General features: G+C 41.4%; 1 protein-coding gene and 1 non-coding gene across 2 annotated transcripts in view; both read right to left on the reverse strand.

The window, feature by feature from the left end:
• Positions 1–21,963, reverse strand: part of Sugt1 (SGT1 homolog, MIS12 kinetochore complex assembly cochaperone) — a 45,278-nt gene extending 23,315 nt beyond the window's left edge. Inside the window, exons 1-10 of the mRNA XM_057786311.1 lie at positions 21,502–21,963; positions 21,357–21,414; positions 15,094–15,184; positions 13,618–13,687; positions 12,848–12,918; positions 7,636–7,689; positions 6,957–6,973; positions 4,292–4,323; positions 1,973–2,069; positions 697–804 (exon numbers count right to left, since the gene is read on the reverse strand). Of these exons, the coding sequence (XP_057642294.1) occupies positions 697–804; positions 1,973–2,069; positions 4,292–4,323; positions 6,957–6,973; positions 7,636–7,689; positions 12,848–12,918; positions 13,618–13,687; positions 15,094–15,184; positions 21,357–21,414; positions 21,502–21,539 (636 nt within the window). The 5' untranslated portion in view covers positions 21,540–21,963. The remainder of the gene's footprint in view (positions 1–696; positions 805–1,972; positions 2,070–4,291; positions 4,324–6,956; positions 6,974–7,635; positions 7,690–12,847; positions 12,919–13,617; positions 13,688–15,093; positions 15,185–21,356; positions 21,415–21,501) is intronic.
• Positions 13,941–14,081, reverse strand: LOC130885375 (U4 spliceosomal RNA). Its single transcript, XR_009058144.1, has one exon. It is a non-coding gene; the product is annotated as a U4 spliceosomal RNA (small nuclear RNA).
• Positions 21,964–23,154: the final 1,191 nt, after the last annotated feature.

Genomic DNA, 23,154 nt, shown 5'->3' on the forward strand with positions numbered 1-23,154 from the left:
AACTCCAGTTCCAAGGGGATCCAATGCCTCTGGTCTCTTTAGGCACCTGCACTCAAGTGCATGCACCCCAACAAATACACACACATACATTCAAGTGCATGCACCCCAGCACAAATACACACACACACACACTCAAGTGCATGCACCCCAGCACAAATACACACACACACACACTCAAGTGCATGCACCCCAACACAAATACACACACATACACGATTTTTAAAATAAATTTTAAGGTATTTGCTCTGCATGCATGAGGACACAAGCTTAGATTCCCATCAGACACAGACAATGCAGCGGGGTCGTTTGCCCTTAGTCTTAGAGCTGGTAGGGCAGAAACAGGCAGACTCCAGAGGCTCACTGGTCTGCCACGCTAAATAACTACAGGAGCTGCAGTACAGCCATAGACCCGCCCTATATAAAAATATAAGGTGAAGAGCAATAGAAAATGTAATTAAAAAAAAATCTTGGTTCTTATTTACTTATCCCTTTTAACTTAATGTGTGTCTTAAAAGGAGCTACAAGATTTACGATGTAGACTTGTGGGAGAGTACTTGCCGAGCACACACAAACTGGGTTTGACCTCTAACACACTGGGAGTCGGGACTACAAGCCTACTGTACCTGGACGATCTCATCTACCAGGGTCTGTCTTGCAGATACTACTATTTCAGGTTACAGTTTCCAACTTGCTTACCTTTGTTGAAAGCACTTTAAACGTGCTCTGCTCCGGTACTACAGGGTGAAGCAACCTCAGCTTCAAATTGTAGTCTTCTCCAGAAGGAAGTTTTACCAAAGCAGATAACTAATAAAAACAAAGTTGGCATCACATTTTGTAAATGTACACAAAAGGTTAAGTATTTAATATAAATATAAATTTCAGCAATGTTACACATTAAGTTTTCACACAGAAAGATTTTTTTTCTTTAGTGTGCATGGGCTTGTTTGTTTGTGTGCACCCTTCTATACGTGTCAAATCATGATTGCGGAGGTCAGGTGACAAGTTTCAGGAGTCTACCTTCGCCTTCCACCATGAGGATCACCAGGATCAAAGTCAGATTGTTAGACAAAGAGCGGCCTTTGCCCACTAAGGTCTCTGGAATGTCAGATTTAGGTACTTTAAAGTTGTTTTTTGTCCACATGGCATCTTTCATTTGGATTCTCATATACAGAAGCAAATGGCAGAAAATAATATTACGTAGTATTAAATACAGATCTAATTACACATACCCAACATTTAAATAAAGAAAACATAATACATAACAAAGTAATACAACATACAGAATTTAAAATTTTGCATGCCTGTGCAAAATGTTACTTCTACCACACTACTGCTCATAAGTATCTATCATGAGGAAGGAAAGTTATTAAATCATATTCATTTGATATAGCTAATAATTTTAAGACATGCATAAATCCCATACAACTAAACTTTTTGTGTGTGGTGATGGATGGGTAGCATATCCCAGTAAGTTTAACCAAGCATGGATCTTAATTATGTCGACCCAGTTCTGCTTTACTCTGCAAATCTAGCAGAGGATGCACAGAGAAGCCAGTGATGGTGGTATAAACTCACCATGTACTAAGCGCACAGTAACACAAACTCTAGTGTCAGAGGCAGGAGGATTACAACAGGTTCAAGACAAGTCGTGTCTACGTAGTTCAAATTTTAAAAAATTTCAAATGAGCTGGACGATGGTGATCCACACCTTTAATCCCAGCACTTGGTAGGCAGAGGCAGGTGGATCTCCATGAGTTCCAGGCCAGTCTGGTCTACAAATGAGTTCCCAGATAACTAGAGCTGTTGTTACACAGAGAAACAGCTTCCAACTTTATTTAGCATTTCTCATATTATCTGAAGAAATGGAATATATCTAATAAACTGGTATAAACTGTTCTGCAATACACTAAACTTATAAATAGTATTTATAGTATTTACCCTCTGTATAATATATAGTTCAAAGACTAATTACCTCTTTTTCTGAAAATTCCACATTTACATCATTCTTCTGAATATTCTTGATCATAAGTGTAATGATTACTTGAGATTCCGTTTGATACCAGTCATACCTATTTAAAGGAACATATTCATATAATTTCTGATTTTCTTAAAGTTGTTTGTCAAATTAATAGACTGATTAGTAACAAGAGCTCCACCTTGAGGAAGACAATAGCAAAGCAGCTGTAAACAACTTCAGGAAGAGAGCGGGCGGCAGAGGACAGGCTGGCACAAACCTTATCATCTCCTAATACTGCTGTGTGTAAGCTAACACAGAAGAGGAAATTTTAACAGCTACCAGTGCTGTCATTTCCACCTAATACTAACTAACTTTAAAAAAAAAAAAAAACAGATTAAGAATGCTATCTCATGAAAATGAAGCAATCAGCTTCTGAATCAATCAGCAGCATTGATACAGCGGTCACAGGTCAACCTGGATCAATACTCTAAGCTCTGTTCACTGGATGGGAGCAAATACAAGGAGGAGAAAGAAATGAGTACAAATTACACAGACCTCCCACAGTGCCATCAAATTATACATCTTTCTCTTTAACTCAATCTTTGAGGGAAGACCGTGTGTCCTCCCACAACGAAAGTTCTGAAAATGTGGACGTTCACACTTCCAAACCAGACTAGACTATCATCTCCCAGAGGGCAAAGCTATTTATCCTGCACTATCATATTTCCAAGCAGGGGAAAGGGCCTGCCTCACAGTATGCTTATAAATGGTTTGGAACTGCCACATCAGCTACTCAGATTAAAATAAAGCATCTTGATTCAAGAAATGCACTTTAAGGGTCTCAGCACACACCTCACAACTTAGTGATGGTGCAAAGCGCTACAGCGAACCATCATGTGTTTCTGTTAGCGTCTTAAGAATACAAGAGTGGGAACTGGGATCGGTATGCAAAATAAAAAGATAGCTTGTTTTCTTTTTAAAAAAAAAAATAATAAGTGAAGAAAAAACGAATACAAGTTATTTAACCAGTGCTCGCAGAGACTGAACCAACAACCAAGGAACCTACATGGGACTGACACAGGCCCTCTGCATATATGTGAGTTGGGTAACTTGGTCTTCTTGTGGGACTCCTAACATGGGATCAGGGCTGTCTCTGACTCTTTTGCCAGCTTTTGGGACCCCGTTCCTCATGCTGGGTTGCCTCCTCAGCCTTAATATGAGTAAGTGGAGGTACCTAGTCTTATTGCAGTTTACTATGTCACATTTGGTTGATATCCATGGGAGGCCAGAATAGAAATGGAGGAGTGGGTGGGTGGGCATCAAGAAGCAGAGGGAACATGGTGATGTGGGAGAAGAGGAGGGAGATAAAACTGCAGTCTGGGTGTAAAAAATAATGATAATAAAAATATTTTCTCAACAAAAAAATTAAAAAGTACAAGTTGTTATGTGACTAGCGAGTAATTTATTGTGTATGTTGAATGCATGTATGCATGTGACTGAGTGTCCAAGTCTATGTGTGTGTTGCCAGTGGTTGGGTGACCTCCTCAATTATTTCCTACCTGATTTTCTGAAACGGGTTTCTCACTAAATAGCTAGGCAAGCTGGCTGGCCAGTGAGCTCCAGGGTCCTCCTGTCTCCATCTACCCAGCACTAGGATTACAGATACATGCTGCCATCACCAGTCTCTTTGTGTTTTGTTTCTGTGTGGGTGATGGGGATCCAAATGCAGGACAAGCTCTTTACTAAGCCAAAGTCAAACCTTGCTACTCACTACTGCTACTCACTACTAACTTTGAACTCAGGTAGAACATTCCTATGAAAAACTGATCCAAGTAAGAGCACAGGACCTTATATTTGTCCTGGCTCTTATAGTGTGAACAACAACTCACCTACATGGCACTTGCCTAGAATGAGGAAGCCTTTGCTAGTCCAATCTCCAGCTCCTCTCTCACATGAGAGTGCACGCACACACACAAACACACACACACACAGACATATGATGGCAGATTACAATTCTGGGTAGCCTACTACTTCTTTACATATTTAAAAGTATCAACTTAACTGGAAATAGCGCTCCTTAATACACAGAAAGGCAACATAATGTGCAAGCAAGCTAAGCAAGTTTAGAGATGAAAGCTACTTGAATTTATTTAAATGTTAATACTAATTAGTAGACAGCCTTAAAATACAATTCTTCATAAAGACATAGCAATTAAAAACCATTTAAAATGACACAGTGTGACTCTGCCTTCTGTGAAGACGGAGTTTTCTTCTCTTTAAGCACATTACTAGGCATTGCTTTATAAAAAAAAAAAAAAACAACACAACACTTACTTGATTTTTGACTGAGTTCTCTGAGATGCAGACTGATTTTGGCAAGGTGAAAGAGAAAGATTTTTACACATTAGTTTAGCAATTACACTAAAAATTCATACATTATTAATTCATAGCCCAGTGGTTCTTTAATATGGAAAAAGTACAGTGTGCGATCTTGGCAGGCTACTTGGATGGCCTGCCTCACGCAGTGAGACCCTGCCACAACAAACAATAAAACTTTCTACAAGAATGACTGGGAAAACTGAATTTGTGTAGTATTTCCACTCATAAGATACAGAACTCAAAACTGAGCAGTTTAGCATTTTGAAGACCATTTTAGCCTGACGTGGTAGCACACACTTGCAATCCCAGCACTTGGGAGACAGGGACAGGAGAAGCAGGAGGTCAAGGTCATCCCCAATGACAAAACAAGTTCAAAACCAGCACAAGCTAATGAGACTCCATCTCAAGAAAGATAAATCATTTTTAAGAGACTGTATAACTTCAGCCTCAATTACAATATCAAATGCTTGCTGCTCTAGAAACAGTAAAGGACCATCTCGATGGTTAGCTTCAGAAGAACATTTTACTCTATTTAGGGCATCTCTGCAGCATACCCTGACCATTAGAAATAATTCCTCTTACTTCAGGCAAGTCTCATTCGTAGACTAGGCTGGTTGGCCTCCTTCCTGATCCTCCTACTCAATCCATACCACTGATAAACTACATGCTCACTAGTCAAGGGTATGTAAAGGTAAAGATGATGCCTAGGGTCATGGGAGACCTCTGAACTGTCCCTAAATGAGAAAAGAAGCAACCAAAGAAGTCAGTCAAACCATTCAAGAGGTGTGAAGCCAACTCGGCATTCCAGGAAACAGGTGCAAACACTAACTAGAACAATTACTATTTAGCCTGGAACCAGGACAAAAGCAGACTGGCTGGGGGCAGAAGGGATGGCTCAGCAGTTAAAAGTACCGGCTGCTCTCCAGAAGACCAAGGTTCAGTTTGCAGCACCAACTGACAGCCCACAACCATCTGTAACTCCAGTACCAAGAAAGCCAATGCCCACTTCTGGAATCTAAGAGTACCAGGTACACACACGCGGTGCGTATACACATACGTTTAAAAAAGTAAAGACACACACACACCCCAAACCACATCATGGCAGAACACACTAAAGCTATGTACCTTTTATTACTGGACCAATGAGAGTTTGTTATGTGAATATCATTCTGTTATTCACAGGCTGAACAGTTTAGACACAAAGTATCCTCAGATCCCAAAGGTTACATGTACTGGATGGTACCACTGGGGGAGGCAGGGCCTGGCTGGAGGAAAGTCACTAGGGATGAATTTTTTGAAGGTGGTATTGGGTACCCTCTGCTCTCTTTTTCTCTGCTTCCTGATCACCCTGCTGTAAGCAGCTATGATTTTCTTATCTCCCTAACCAGATGAGTAACACTGCGCCAAAATAAACCTTTTTCCCCTCAAGTCACTTTTCTCAGTTCAGTCATTGCGAGAGCCTGGCCTACACACAAACCTAAAGTAAGGCCTGAACAAACACTACTGGCAGGTGAACCAGGAAGTTAGCCTGTCAAGACAGCTCCAATCGGTTCTTTAATTACCACCCAGGCACCTAGGATTAAGGGGAAAACACGGGTGTAGAGAGATGTTTGAACAGGGCTTCAATTTTGGAAACTGTTCTAAACTTTACTGGTACACACGCACTGCCTAATGTTCCCACTGTCGGAAGCAGATTAGCTCTGTTAGACACAGTTCATACACAAATAAATCTCTCAGAATAAGTGGTTTTCTCAATCTCAATGTAATTTTGGAAACGAGATGGAAATCTTTCTTAAAAGACGAATGAGCATCTCAAAAAGGTAATTATCCATAAAATGAGTTATACACACATTGCCCAACTCTTGTGATTTTACTTCTTGACTATGTATGTGACTACCACGAAAATGGGATGCCACAACTTAACTGCACTACGTGGAAGTCTAAACTGATGAGAAACAAGTGGACCACGGGGCTTAGAGAGATGGCTCAGCAGTCAAAAGCACTGACTGCCCTTCCAGGGGATTCAGAGTCAATTTCCAGCATCCAATGACAGCTCGACACAACCTGCCAACTCCAATTCCAGAATCTTCTGACTTACGTACATACCACACATATACGTGGTGTCCAGACATAAACACGGGCAAAACACTAATACACATAGTAAGAAATTTCTAAAAATTAAATTCAAATATTTGTTACTTTTCCTTACAATGGCACTGTAATTTTTTAAAAAGATTTATTATTCATTTTTGCTGTTCATCACATGTGAACAAGTGTACTAGGAAGCCAGAGGGCATCAAATACCTTGAAACTAGAGCTACAAGTGGCTGTGAGCTACTTCATGATGATGACAACTACTTAACCTAATAAGTAAGGAAACAATAGGAAATAATCACCCTGATCACACAAAAAACCAATTAGCTTATATTATACCCTAACTTCATTAAGACTACAGTACTTTACATGATTATAAATTTACAGTTTTTACTTCAAAATGAATTATTTCAGATAACCAAAATTTAAATTGAATTGTTTAATAAGAGCTCATCCCAAACCCTGGCTTAAATATATTTGATTAAGTTTAAAGACTAAGTAAAACGTGAAGGATGAGTGGACTTACCACTTCAGATTCTGATCCTAAAAAACATAAAAAAGGAAGCATTTTCAGGTAACAGTAAGTTTGTAGGCAAAGATATAGACATTATTTTTACAGCAAACACATCAACCAAGAAAGTTAATTCTTTTTATGTATTTCGAATGTAGCAAATTGTTACCCTTGGATTAAACTGTTTTCATTTTGCATCCAGAAATTACTTTAGATTCCTTCATTATCTTTTACTGGTAGTAACATAATACTTTTGACCAAGCAAAACCATCAAATTTTCTTTCTGACTTAAGAAGAAAAAGAGGGTCAATCGGAAACAGTCTATTATTGGGGCTGGGGTATAACTTAGTGGTAGAGCAACCACCTGACCAGCATGTACAAGGCCATAGGTTTGATCCCCAGAACCAAGAAAGAAAGATTAAAATATTTAAACAACAACAACAACAAAAAACTTGAAATGTTTATTTTTTTTTTTAATTTATTTATTTATTATGTATACAATATTCTGTTTGTGTGTCTGCCTGCCGGCCAGAAGAGAACACCAGACCCCATTACAGATGGTTGTGAGCCACCATGTGGTTGCTGGGAATTGAACTCAGGACCTTTGGAAGAGCAGGCAATGCTCTTAACCTCTGAGCCATCTCTCCAGCCCGAAATGTTTATTTTAAAACAAAAACCTACCCAACATACTTACCATTCTGAGTCTCCTGGCACCTTTTAATCCAGATGGCAAAGTTTGCATCTGCACCTGGAACAAACAAACAAACAAAAAAACCCTGAGTGTAAAATCCCTCATGTGAGCAATGTAACATATTCATTCTAGCTGCCTACTATGTCCAAAGTAGTGCAGGAACTGGGAATTGAGCGGTCAAGAAAATAGATACTGCCTGCCCAGAGTTCAGCAGCCACAGCGATAAAGCTCTAATGTGATCACAGGCTTACCATTGAGCTCTTCATCTAGTTTTAACTAGTCAGTCTCTCCAGTTTCTCAGTAATCTACATTCCCTGCATCTACCCTGATCTTAAAGGAACTCTCTCACAGGGCAAAGGAGGCTTGAGAGTCAATTCAGTTCTCCTCCTTCGTCCTGCTCCACAATGCAGCTACCATCTACCTGTCACTTCCTCAATACTTCATACATTATCAAACAGTCACATCTCCAAGTTACACAGTATCCAAAAAACTAAACATACACAGTTAACTATATATTTATAGAGAGCAGAAATGTGAATGAAATAAAAAAATTATTTACCTCTGAAGATCTAGAACAATATCTAAATAGCTACTATGCCTAGTAAAAGGTGCTAAATATTAGGTGATCAATGCAAAAGTTTACTAACTAATCCGAAAACACAACTTGTGTTTACTTTCTCGATACAGGGTTTCTCTATGTAACCCTGGCTATCCCGGAACTAGCACTGTAGACCAGGCTGACCTCGAACTCATAGAGATCTGCCTGCCTCTGCCTTCTGAGTACTGAGATTAATGGCATGCACTGCATTTTAAAATTGCCTGACTTATAAAAGGAACTGAACTATTCATGCCTTATCACAATGTTAGTTAGGCACACATGTACTATATTCTTCTGGAGAACTATTATATTCAAACACTAGTCTTAAATAACCTATTTAATACTGGAGAGATGGCTCAGTGGTTAAGAGCACTGGCTGATTTTCCAGAAGACCGGGGTTCAATTCCCAGCACCCATATGGCAGCTCACACCTGCCTGTTACTACAATTCCAGGGGATCTCACAGCCTCACACTGACATGAATGTGGACAAAACACCAATGCACATAAAATAAATAACCTATTATTCATACCAGTAAAAGCCTCTTACCATACAAGGGGGAAGAAGGGATAAAGCAAAGAATACAGAACATAGAATGCCTGACCTCATAGAATTAGATAACTAAATTCTTTAGATTTGCAAAGAGCAATTATTCTGACTTCTTAAATGAACAGCTATAGAATCCATGTGCCCAAACTAGGGTAAACAAATTGAAGCATTACTTCCCCCAAAGTTCTACCTTCCTAAGTCATTGAACATTAGAGCCTAAAGTCCTTTCCTCTGAGCGATCGAATAACAGAAGGGCAGTGATACTGCAGAGGAAACTTTAAAGCATTAGCACGTTAGGATCAGGCTTGTCAACTTCATCAGGCCTGACATTCTCGTTGAAACATTCATGTACACTAGAGGACGCTACTCAAAGATCTTCAGGGGCCCCTTCCGCTAGTTACGACTATCAAAACTCTTTCCAGACATTGACAAAAGTCCCCTTGAAATAAACTGTTTCCAGTTAAGAACTTTGTTGTTTTATAGAACTGTGATAACACTCTACTACAGGAAAAAATAATACAATTTGGATTATGAAGTTTCCTGTAATTATCTACAAGATTACTTATAAAATCTACCATTCCAGCACTCAGTTTCTCTATGTAACTAGACCTGGTTTAGTGTTCATTCATACTCTTCAAAATTATGGCAATGTGAAGAAACATAATACTCTCAAAACTACTTTCCCTGAGAATATAGCTGTGTATGTCTGCAGGAAGCCCTGGTTTGCTTCCCAGGACCACATAAACTGGGCACAGTGGTGCCGGTTAGTAAATCTAGCATTCCAGAGTAATGGCAGGAAGCTCTCAGGGTCAAGGTCATCCTCAGCTCCATAATGAAGTCAGTCTCAGATACAGAAAGTTCCCATCTCTTCTATACTTCACAAGGGATTCAGACTTAACCCTTTACTTCTCCATAAAGACTCTGCTGTAAAACTTCTTTTAGCAATCTGAGTAACTTAAAATGAACAGATATTCTAACTTTATTTTAATACCTTATGCATGTGAGTGCCCTTTGTACATGTAATGTTTACAGGCCAGAAGAGGGCATAGGATTCCACGGAACTGGGGTTACAGGCAATTGTGAGCTACCATGTGGTTGCTGGGAATCCAACCTGGATCCCCGGGAAGAGCACCCAGTGTTCTTAACCTGAGCCATCTCCAGTCCCATTAACATAAGAAAGTAAATTATAAATTATATTTTCACTTTTCCAGCAGAAGAAAACACAGGATCTAGGAGAGATTACTCAGTAGGTAAAGCAGAAGGACCTCAGTGTGATCCAGCACTCATGTAAAAAGACAGTGTAGTGGTGTCAGCTTGGAATGCCAGCAGTCTAGCCTAACAGTAAAAACAGCAATCTTACCAAAAGCAATCTACAGATCCAATGCAATCCCCATCAAAATCCTTCACAAGCATTGAAAGAAAAATGCTCAACTTCATATGGAAAAACAAAAAACAAAGGATAGCTAAAACAATCCTGTACAATAAAGGAACTTCTGGACGCATCACCATCCCTGACTTCAAGCTCTACTATAGAGCTACAGTAATAAAAACAAGACAGGTGAATCAGTGGAATTGAACTGTGAAGACCCTGACATTAATCCACACACCTATAAACACCTAATTTTTGACAAAGAAGCCAAAATTGTACAGTGAAAAAAAGAAAGCATCTTCAACAAATGGTGCTGACACAACAGGATGTTGACATGCAGAAGAATGCAAACAGATCCATATCTATCCCCATGCACAAAACTCAAGTCCAAGTGGATCAAAGACATCGACATAAATCCAGTTACACTGAACCTGACAGAAGAGAAAGTGGGAAGTAGTCTTGAATGCACTGACATAGGAAACTACATCCTAAATGTGACACCAGTAATTCAGACACTGAGAGCAACAATCAATAAATGGGACCTCCTGAAACTGAGAAGCTTCTGTAAGACAAAGGACATGATCAATAAGACAAAAGGCAGCATACAGAATGAGAAAAGATCTTCACCAACCCCACAGCTGACAGAGGACTGATCTCCAAAATATATAAAGAACTAAAGAAACTAGACATCAAAACAACAAATAATCCAATTAAAAAATGGGGTACAAAACTAAACAGAATTCTCAGCAGAAGAATCTCAAATGGCTGAAAGACATTTAAGGAATATCATCTTTTGCCATTAGGGAAATGTAAATCAAAATGACTCCTGAGATTTATACCTGTCAGAATGGCTAAGATCAAAAACAGCATGGGTTGGAGAGGATGTGGAGTAAGGGGAACACTCCTCCATTGCTGGTGGGAGTACAAACTTGCACATCCACTTTGGAAATCAGTATGAGGGTTTCTCAGAAAATTGGAAATCAATCTACCTCCAGACCCAGCATTACCACTCTTGGGCATATGCCCAAAGGATACTCAATCATATCATAAGCATACCTGCTCAATTATGCTCATAGCAGCATTCTTTGTAATAATAGCCAGAACCTGGAAACACCCTAGATGTCCCTCAACTGTAGAAGAAAATGTGGTACATTTACACAATGGGGCACTACTCAGTGGTTAAAACACAAATGACATCATGAAATCCGCAGGCAAATGGATGGAACTAGGAAAAAAAAAATCATCCTGAGTGAGTCAACCCAGAAACACGGTACGTACTCACTCATAAATGGATGTTAGATATAAAACAAAGGATAACCAGGCTATAATCCATAGTCCTAGAGAAACTAAGTAACAAGGAGGACCCATGAGATCTCCTGGATAAACTGAGGGTGGGGAAGGGGGGCAGAGAAGAGGGGATGGGAACGTAAGGACAGTCGACTGGAGGAAGGACAGAAAGGGAGAACAAAAGAGATATCGTAATTGAGGTTAGGGAGAAAAAACTCCCAGGAATTCACAAGGATGAGCCCAGCTAAGACTCCTAGCAATAGTGGAGAGGGTGCCTAAACTGGCCTTCCCCTGTAATCAGATTAGTAACCACCCTAAGTGTCATCATAGAACCTTCATCCAGTAAGCAGATGCAGATATCAACAGCCAAGCACTGGGCTGAGCTCCAGGAGTCCAGTTGAAGAGAGGAAGATGGGAGTAAATACACAGAGACATCTGACCTGAGCTCATGGGAGCTCATGAACTCTAGACCAATAGCTAGAGAACTGCATGGACTAACATAGGCCCTCTGAATGTGGGTGATATTGTATAGCTTGGTCTGTTTCGGGTCCCCCAGCAGTGGGACCAGGTCCCTGATGCATGAGGTGCCTTTGGAACCTATTCCCTATGGTGTGATGCCTTTTGCTCAGCCTTGATGCAGCGGGGAGGGCTTGGTCCTGCCTCAACTTGATATGACATATTTTGTTGACTCCCATGAGAGGCCTTACCCTTACAGAGGAATGGATGGGGAGGAGGGGTAAGAAAGGAGGTGGAAGAAGGAAAAGGGAAAAGAGGAGGGAGAGGAAACTGTGGTTGGTATGTAAAATAAAAAATTTCATAAAAATTAAAAATAATAACAAAAACAACCAATTACAGCACACTGAATGGTTATATACAGTTTTTAGCTTCTTCCCTTCCTTCCCCCTCTTTTCATGTATGTGTGTATAGAACATGTATGTGCATGTTTGGAGGTCTGACCTGAAGTCAGCAATCTTTCTCAATTGCTCTTCCTCCTATTCTTTGAAGCGAGTCCTCTCAATCACAGAGCTTGCTATTTGGATCGTCTGCATAGTCAACTTGCTCCAGCCTTCCCAGGCTGAAATCAGGTAAGCTACCATCCCAACCTGGCATTTAAAGGGTTCTAGGGACCCAAACTCCAGCCCCTTGCTTGCACATTATGCGCTTTAATGGCTAACCCACTCGCCATAGCCTGATTGTGGTTGCTAATGGCAAAGTTGATCTGTGACTGAAACACTAAGGTCAATTTAATCAAACTTTAAGTGAATTCAAATTCTAAAATCAACACGAAATAATGTTAAAAGGAAGGAAAAGGGTATTGGTTTCTGGGACAGTAAGATTTTTAACAAAATTTAGTTACGGTATTTAAGATCCAGAAAGGTTATTCATTTATGAAAATGTATTTCCAATACTTACTGTCTAATTTCTGTCCTTCTGCAAAAGTGTCTACAGCAGAAGCATAGTCCTTTTCATGGTATTCACACATCCTGTAGGAGAACATTAAAGTCAGATTAATACACGCACATGAAATATGAAAAACGGTCATCTTTTTTTTTTCTCGTTTTGTTTTTTGAGACAGGGTTTCTCTGTATAGTTTTGGAGCCTGTCCTCGAACTCACTCTGTAGACCAGGCTGGCCTCGAACTCACAGAGATCCACCTGCCTCTCTCTGCCTCCCAGGTGCTGGGATTAAAGGCGAGCGCCACCACTGCTCAACAACAGCCTTCTTTCTAAATAAAGGCACCTTTTACTTTTCAGATGCTGAAAGTGAATTCCAATATATGCTAATACGCCAGAAGGTCTTTTTAGCTACTGTAATATCTAGTGTAATGTTCATTAAAACTCAATTTATTCATTTCAGAACAATCATACAAAATCATTAGCTCAGTTAACTAAATCATGCTTATCAGTAAAAACAAGCAGTGCTTAAAAACAAACCACACAGAGCACGTTTTGTTGGTTATTCCCTGTGGCTATCTAGCTCTGACAGAGAACACCCATCAGTTCTTCACACTCTGTGGTTACTTCAGTCATCGTCACATTAAAACCATACATCTTCTCACACTTCAGTTAAAATACTAACCGAAGTCAGTATTGTGTGGCCACAACATATATAAAGAGCTTATAACAAATTTACTCAACAAATCAATATCTATAATAGCCCAAACCCAGGAGTTAATTACATACCCTTTCCTAAGGATAGCAGTAGGATTGTTAGGATTGAGTTCAAGAGACTTCTTTACATCAGCAATACCATCTATATATGAAAAGAAAAGGTTGTTTAGTCAGGTGTTTACAGAGTTAAGAGTGCTTGTCGTCAAACTGGACAACATAAAGCCAATGCCCACACGGCACGATGAGAGTGGACTCCAAGCTGTCCTCTGCCTTCCACATGTGTACTGTGGCACTCATAAGCTGCCATACAGACACAAATAAAATAAATAATGTAAAACAAATATATCAATATTTTATTTTAACCTCTTAAATTGTGTTTTTTTTTTTTGAAAACTTTTCCGTAGAGACTGTCAAAAATTGCCAATGCCGACTATATTGCAAGTCGTCACGGCGGGGTATTGGGAAAAGTTTTCAATTAGCAATAATCGCGCCTCGGATAAACCTCATTGGCTACGATACTGCCACTGCGCAAAGCTAACCTCTTAAATTGTTGAAAGACAACTGGCTTTAAATAAGAAGAAACTAATCCAAGATAAAATGTACTTTCATATCTTCCTTGTGATCTAATATTTGGCTTCCTTCTTTAAAAAGAAATGTATTAAATTGTGTGTGTGTCAATCTGTCTGTCCACAGAGTTCAGATCCCAGGGAGGCCAGAGATCCACCTGCTGGAGCTGGAGTTATCGGCAGTTGTGAGCAACCTAACATGGGTGCTGAGAACAAAACTCAGGCCCTCTTGTAAAGAGCAGTCTCCATTCTTTTAACTGCTGAGGCCTCTTTCCAACCCGCTTTAGCTTTTCTCCTAAAAGTCATCTGTCATCAGTAAATAAAGCTACGTCCCAAAGCTCATCTCCTATTCTCATTAACAATATACGTAACACTGAATTCTTGCCCCCCCGCCACGCTCAAGTTTTTAAAGGCACATAACTCCAGAAATAATTCATTTTTATTAAAGATTACTAGCACAAGGAATATGATTCAAATAGTGTATTAATAAATGAAGCATTATTCATCACTGAATACAGCCACAATGAATGACATCTTCATAAATTCTGTCCACTGAAGAAAAGACATCTGTAACTGTTAAATCAAGTTACTCAGCAGGTTTATCCCATGAAAAATCCTCAAAGATGGTGCTGGGGAGATGGCTCAGCTGGGGAAGGCCTTCATTTGCAAACAAAGACCTAAATGCAATCTCCAGGACCCCGCTGAAGACTCCAGGTGTAGTCACTTAGAATCAATCCCTGGAGGTTCACTGGCCAGCAGTCTAGCCTATCTGGCGAGCTCCAGGCCATCGGGACATCCTGTCTTAAAAGAGATGGACAGCTTTCCCGAGTGCACCCAAGGTTATTCTTAAGCTCCACACACATGCAAGTGTGAGCACAGGCACACACAGACACATCCACTAAGACTCCATTTCAACGTTCTAACTTGCACAGAATTTATAAGTAAACTACAGACTGACAAGATAGCTCGCAAGAAACGTTACCACGATATTTCCCAAGAAGAATGTGACAATAAGCTCTCTGACAGTAATACTGTGCATCGTCTGGATTCTGTTCCAAAGCCTTAGTCAGCTCCTACAAATACAAACAGTGGAAGGTCAGTAAACAGTGAGTAAAGCCATCAAATTCTAATGAAAACATAACTGCAAATCTGAAGACAAGCTATTTGGAGAAAAAGGAAACAAGTTTAGAGTTTGTCACTATTAAGGATCACTATTTCCCACTTTAAGAGTTTAATAAATAGTAATTATTATCATCTCATTTATTCCAAAAAGCTCAGCTGATACACAGACCAGCTCAGCTTTCCTTCTCATTTAGAGAAGGCCAAAATACTATGTGGAATTTGAGGAGCCCAGAAAACGTAAAACTCGCCGGGCGGTGGTGGCGCACGCCTTTAAACCCAGCACTTGGGAGGCAGGGGCAGGAGGATCTCTTGTGAGTTCAAGGTCAGCCTGATCTACAAAGCAAGTTCCAGAGCAGCCAGGGCTACAGAGAAAGCCTGTCAAAAAAAAAAAAAAAAAAAAAAAAAAAGAAAAAAGAAAGAAGGAAGGAAGGAAGGAAACAAATGTAAAGTTATTTAACTTAAAAATAAAAAAGAAAATTAAAGACAAAAAACAACCTTACAAGTTCAATCTAGAGTTCATGGGAGTTAAAAGAATGAGTGAACATACAACCAACTGGCAATCCCTATCAATTCCAAAAAACCAAAATAGGTTACAACATTCTACTCAAAGCCCAGAAAAAATCCCACAGACAACTCAGTAAGAGCTAGCATTAGAGAGATGAAAATGTTCACTGCCCTGGGTAGTCACAGTAGTCACACAGCAGTTGGACCATTAACAATGCAAGAAAACATCACATGTCAATAAGGCCAATGCCAAGTGCAGACTAAAACACTGATTCTCTGTTCAATGCACCCACGCACTAGCTTTTATAAAAGATGTATTTAAACAGCCACTAGCCGTGGACTCGTTTAATCTTGATTTCCAAAACCAATGTATACCAGAAAATCAAAACCAGAATGGGTGGGTGATAGCTTGATTGGGGGAGGGCTTGCTTCGCATGCACAAGTCTTGGCACCTTGGCACCTACAAAACTGGATGTGGTAGCATATGCCAGTTATCCCAGCGCTGGTGAGGGAGTTCAAGGTCCTCCTCTGCTACATAGCAAGTTACAGATAAGCTTGGTTTACACGAGACCTTGTCTGGCAAAAAAAAATTAAACAAACAAACCAAAAAACATACCTATAATCATCCACTTCAAAAGCACTACAAGAATCTAATCCAATGAGTAACATCAACCCCTTCGCTGTGTCTCTGAACAAAGCTTCCCAACTATGTCAAGCAAAAGTATAGGTCGTTCCACAAGACTCTTCTTGGCAGGACATCCTACAGCCTTACATCTCTAACACTGTCTTTATTACTCTTCCCCCAGCTCATTCATATCCAGCCAAGATCACCAAGTAGCCCCTAAAATCTATCGTTTCATCTGTGGGTTGCAACCACTTTAGGGGTCGAATAATTCTTTCACAAGGTCACTGAAGACCATCGGAATACAGTGGATTTTTTTTTTTATTCTTTTTTAATTAAAATTTCCACCTGCTCCCCGTTTCCCATTTCCCTCCCCTCCTCCCCGGAATACAGTGTTTTTACATCACAATTCATAACAGCAGCAAAATTACAGTTAGGAAGTAGCAACAAAAGGTAATTTTATGGTTGGGGGTCACCACAACATGAAGAACTTTGTTAAAGGGTCAAAGCTTTGGGAGGACTGGGAACCTTTGGACTAGAGTGTTCTTTTTCCAGGGGGACATAGAAAATTTATTTTCTTCCGTAGTGACAGAACTGTACCAAAGCCTAGATTCAAATCCAGATCTGTCAAGCCCCAGAGTGGAACTTCCAGTCACTGGACTCTAAGCTTCTCTCACCAACCTTACCTGCATTGACGTTTTCTAAGATTTTGAAATCCCTAGGTTAAATAAATCTTGTACCTAATTTTCAAAACAATTTTGAAAATAGCAAATGAGCTGGTATAGTGGCACATGCCTTCAATCCCAGAACAGGGGCAGTGGTAGGGATCTCTGAATTCTACACCAGCTAGGTCTATAGAGAATTTTGAAGATGGCCAGGGCTTACACAGTGAGATCTTGTCTCAAAAAGTCAAGAGAAAAAGAAACAGAATATTATAACCAAAAAAGTTTTGATGTCAAGATCAAATTCAAAAAAGTATTTTTAAACATTATATAAGACATAACCCAGACAGCAGGTTGAAGGAAAAATATTTTTAATATAGACTTTTTTTTTCCTATAAAGGTGGCTCACTAGGCAGAGTGCTTCCCTACTGGATACAAAACCCATCTTACACCTGAATTCCATCCATCTTACACCTATAAGAATGGCCAAGATCAAAAACACTGATGACAACTTACGCTGGAGAGGTTGTGGGGAAAAACACTTCTGCATTGCTGGTGGGAATGCAAGCTGGTACAACCCCTTTGGATGTCAGTGTGGCAATTTCTCAGAAAATTAGGAAACAACCTTCCTCAAGACCCAGTAATACCACTTTTCAGTATATATCTAAAGGATGTTCAATCGTGCCACAAGGACATGTGCTCAACTATGTTCATAGCAACTCTGTCATAGCCAGAACCTGGAAACAACCTAAATGCCCCTCGATAGAAGAATGGATTAGAAAAATGTGGTACATTTACATAATGGAGTATTACACAGCAGAAAGAATGACAGCTTGAATTTTGCAGGAAAATGGATGGAGCTAGAAAATATTCTTTTGAGTGAGGTAACCCAGACACAGAAAGACAATTACAACATGTATTCACTCATAGTTGGTTTTTAAACATAAACCAAAGAAATCCAGCCTACAAACCACAATCCCAGAGAACTTAGACAACAATGCAGACACTAAGAGAGACTTACATAGATCTAATCTACATGGGAAGTATAAAGTATAAAAAGACAAGATCTTCTGAGTAATTTGGGAGCATGAGGACCATGGTGGAGGGTTGAAGGGGGAGGAAGAGGCAGGGAGAGGAGCAGAGAAAAATGTAGAGCTCAATAAATATCAATAACAAAAATTTTTAAAAAGGGTATAACACAGGATGCACGGGGAGTCAGAAGTTCAAGGTCATCATCAGCTACACATGAGTTGAAGCTAACCTGGGATATGCCAAACCCTGTCTCGATAAATAATTAAGACTTTGAAACTGGGGCTGGTAGGCAAGGTACTTAGCATACATGAGGACAGGAGTTCAAATCCCAACAAGGCTGTCAAAAATTTTTTTTACTAAGACTAGCTCTTTTCAATTTTTTTTTTTTTTGAGACAGGATTTCTCTGTAGCTTTTGGAGCCTGTCATCTTGTAGACTGGCCTCAAACTCAGAGATCCGCCTGCCTCTGCCTCCCCAGTGCTGGGATTAAAGGCGAGCGCCACAACCATCTGGCCAAATATTTAAAATTTTAAGCCCTTTTAAAATGCTAATTAAGGTTCAAAGAATATCTGGGTAGTCTCCATCTGGCTCCTCCTCTTTTCCCTGGGAACAGAGCTACTTTCTAAGCCCAGAGACAGCATCACTCCATTAAAACCATTCATCACTGTTAGGGAGGAAAACACCAGAACCGATCAGAACTGATCACCACACGGTTATCAATCTCAGCTGAGCTCTCCACAAAGCTCCTTCTCAGTCAACTACTAGTTGGTACAGCACGTGTCCCCAGTCTTCTCCTGGCAGATGACCTTGATCCCTTGAAACCAGACACCAGCAGCTCCCAAGCTTTTTTGCTATGAGCAAGGTAACCTTTTCACTCTTTGCTTCAACTCCCTACTGAGCAAAATGTAGAGAACGCCAGGGTTGCAAGAACCAAGCAGAAGAGCTTGCCCATCATGAGTAGACAACTACTGTAGTGCCTAGCTTAGATTTACACAGGAAAGCCGGTTCCGCTCAACAAGGTTCATTTCAGGTGAACTCTAAAGAAAAAAGCATTGCCAAGTAAAATGAGATATAGGTCAAGTATATTTTGGGAAAAAGAAGTTTCCCAAACTGGAAGCATTTGCAACAGTGTGAAGCACCAAGCTGTTTACCTCACCAGGAGCCCTGCAGGCCAAGATTAGGAATCTGGACCATCAGTGTGAAGGATAGTCATGGAAAGTTTTAGTAGAGAAGTAACATGATCCAACTTATATTTTAAAACTGTCATTCTGGCTACTGTGTCATTAACACAGCAAAACAAAGCAAGACCAGAAACAGTGTCAGGTTCCCCCCAGGTATTCCTTTCCCCAAAGTCAGGCATTTAGACAAAAGCTGGCATTTTCTCAGAGGCTTGAAGATAGTTACTACTTGCTAAAGAGAGTAATTCTCATATCTGGCAAAAGGAACTTAAGGCTTGGCTTGGCATTTTAGTCAAGGTCAATGCTAGTTTCAAGGCTCCCTACTCACAAACCCCCACCCCAGTCCACAGGCTCCTGTCCTCCCAGGTATCCATTCCCCACAGAACACACAGACACACACTGTCTCTATCTCATTCTCATACTCTCTCTTTCCCCCCCCTCTTGCTTCTTCCCTCCCTCTATCTGCTTTGCCTTGGCAGTTTAGAATAAACTTTCCCCCCTTTCACTCACAGAGTGGCTATTTTGGTTTCTTTACTGAACCCATTTTCATTCAAACAGAAAAATTAATACATAAGTTCAGAATGTGTAGTAGCCACTACGGTTAGAGTTACAAGGACTACATTAGAAGGAGCAGCATTTGTCAATGATCTTAGGGCTTTGGGGGCAGCCTAGATCTGTTCCCAGCACTCAATAAGCATTCAATAATTCAATAATTATTCATTTCTTTCTTTCTCAGTCCTCCCCATTTTCTCCTTTTTGTTTTTACTGCTTTGGCAAAAAAGAAAAAACACATTTGTTTCCAGTTGTAATCTCAAAGTCACCAACGCCTTTTCTTTTTTAAAAAGATTTTATTTATTATGTATACAGTGTTCCGCCTCCAAGTACACTGGCATGCCAGAAGAGGGCACCAGATCTCATTGTAGATAGTTGTAAGCTACCATGAGGTTGCTGGGAATTAACTAAGGATTTCTGGAAGAGCAGCCTAAGTTCTCTGAGCCACCTCTCCAGCCCCACCTTGTTTTCTTTGTTTGGTTTGGTTTTGTTTTTCCAGGCAGGGTTTCTCTGAACAACCTTGGCTGTCCAGGAACTCACTGGGTAGGCTGGCCTTGAACTCAGATCTTTCTTACCTGCCTCTCCGTCCCAAATATCGGGATTGAAGGCGTGCAGCAATCAACAACATGTTTGACCTGATGATCACTCAGTGAAGCTGATAATACAAAATCAAACTTGAAACATTCAAGCAACAGGGTAGCTCTACTAGGTCGCTAGCCTCTTGAGAAGTGATTTCTCTAGGGCTCCTTTTTCCAGCATGATTCTTAGAGCTCTAAAGTGTCAAGCAAGATTTCACAAATCCAAGGTTAGTCTCAATTGACATTGAGGCTGAGGATGACCTTGAATTTCTGACCCTCACAGTCAGTACCCTCAGGAGTACTGGGATTACAGGGCCTGTGCCACCATACTTGATGTGTCCTAACAACTCTCTCCAGACCAGTCAGTGCTCCTAATCAACATCTTTAGAAAGATCGTTTGCTCCAGACTTTACCTGAAATAGTCCAAAGGCAACACGCACAATATTAAAAATTCAGGTAGGGTTTAGTGGTATATCCCAAGCACTCACGGAATCCAAAGTTTGAGGCCAGACTAGGTATACAAACGCGTTTTTATAAACAACTGCGTGAAAAAAAAAGGACAGACAGACATCTGTAAAGTTTCAGGCACAGAAGCAAAAACGTTCTTTATAAATTTCGTCAATTAAGGACATTTAACAGCACCTGGCTCAGGCAACCAAATCTGTCAAATTAAAAAAATGGTACATTAAGCCCTATCTTCGCCCTTTCCTTGAACATAAACGCCAGTAAAAGAGGTTGCTTCAGGTCAATCACAGATGGAAACTAAGTGTCCAAGAAATGAATTGGAGGGAGGTGCCTAAGTCTGGGGAGTGAAAGGGCAAGATCGGTGGCAAAGGGGTCACTAGGGGACAAAGAACTGGATCTCGGGTTCCTAATATTGGGACTGAGACACACTTAAAATTGTAGTTTTGGTCCCACGAAGGTAAAGATGGAAAGAGGCGGGGCTTAAAGGAGTCCAACAGTCCCAGTGCGAATGGAGCAGATGAGCTCACTCACCTCTAACGCCGCCTGGGGGTCCTCGTCGATCAGAGCATCTGAGAAGCTCTGGAAAAACCTGCCAGGAAAACAAGGACTTCAGCAGGGCTCACTAACCAAGGAAAGAATAGTAACACAAACAGCAAAGGTGAGGAAAATCACGCACCGCTGGGACGTTGCAGATCCTGCTGCAGCTGCCGCCATCCCTAAGAACCACTAAAGCTTCGGCCCAAGCGTTTTCTACCTTGGTTACCACCTCTGCCGCCGCCCAGGGGGGGAAACTTCTAAAGAAACACCAACAGAGCTTCCGTCCTCGGCAGCCAATCAGCAGGCGCGCAGCAGGCGGCCGCGGAAAAGGAGGCGAAGGGCGGGCAGGTGGGCGCGGGGCCCGCTGGGAAAGAGGAGGAAACGCTCTCTGGCCACGCCCCCGGCCGGTGACGCGCGCCAGGCCCCGCCCCGGAGGCGTGGTCAGGAGGCCTGTGTCCGGCCGCGTGCCCGGAGGAGTTTCGTGCACGGCTCGCAGGACCCCTGGTATTGCCTCAAAACCCCGCTGTAAGGCACCGGGGTCGGTCGGGGGAGTTCGCGGCTCCGTTAAAGTGTGCCACGTTAAGTAATCGCTGTTTTCTCCGGTTTCCATCATGGCTCCTGCAGGCGGCCAAGCTGCGCGTGACGTCATTCGCGGCTGCCAGGTCTTTTCCGGCCGCAGAGCCGGGTATGGCGCGTGAATTCGTACGGCGCTCAGCGGGGAACTCCGACGGGCTGGCTCGCCGGAAGTCGCTTTACCGACACGGAGGGTGGTATTTTCGGGAGGCACGGCCAGAACCTACCTGTCCACACCCTAAACTTCCTTCCTTTTCGGCCTTCCAAACCAAGAAAAGCCTGTTTTGAAGGCACCGGGTGAATGGAAGTTGCTCTAAATTGTCTCAGTGATGCCATGTTCTAACTACCCGGTCAGGCTTCCCCTCCCACCCTCGCCGTCCTTAGAGGCAAACGTCAGGTGGGAAAGTTTCCTGCAAGGTCCTTGAGGGAAGTGGTAATGAGCAACAGGGAGGAATGGGGGTGAGAAGCTCAACAGAGCGAGTAACAGAATTAAAGTATGCACTGCATCCACACTGCAGATGAGAATTGATTTAAGAGCTGTTAATATGCCCCGAATGTCATTTTACAAAATGGATGAAGAGGTGGTCGATGGCTTCCTTAAACATGATGTAAGACCCCACAGTTTGGAAACATGAGAGTCAATGAAGAAAAAAAAATTACAGTTCAGGCATTTGCTTACATATCTTCACTGTTAAATTCGCCCATTCTTCTGACTTTTACTTAAAAAAAAGCCAAACTTATTCTTCCCCGCCTTTCTAGTACTTTTCTCCAATATAGGCCAAAATCCTCAGCATGTTTGCCCTCTGGGCAATCCCACTTTCTGTTTTGTTTTGTTTTTTTTTTTTTAAAGGCGGTGGTGGCGCACACCTTTAATCCCTACGGGGGGGGGGGGGGGGGGCAGAGGCAAGCGATGAATCTCTGAGTTCAAGGCCAGCCTGGTCTACTAGAGCTAGTTCCAGGACGGGCTCCAAAGCTACTGAAAAACCCTGTCTCGATAAAACAAACAAACAAAAAAAGAAAACAAAAACACCCGCCACTCACCCCATGCAGCTGCACAAAATGGGGGGGGGGGGGGTTGCATCTGAAAATACAAGGAGCTGGGCAGTGGTGGAGCACACCTTTAATCCCAACACTCGAGAGGCAGAGGCAGGTGGATCTATGTGAGTTTGAAGCCAGCTGGTCTACAAAGCGAGCACCAGGGCAGGCTCCAAAGCTAGAG

This window comes from Chionomys nivalis, chromosome 12, assembly GCF_950005125.1.
Source record: "Chionomys nivalis chromosome 12, mChiNiv1.1, whole genome shotgun sequence".
Taxonomy (NCBI): Eukaryota; Metazoa; Chordata; class Mammalia; order Rodentia; family Cricetidae; genus Chionomys; species Chionomys nivalis.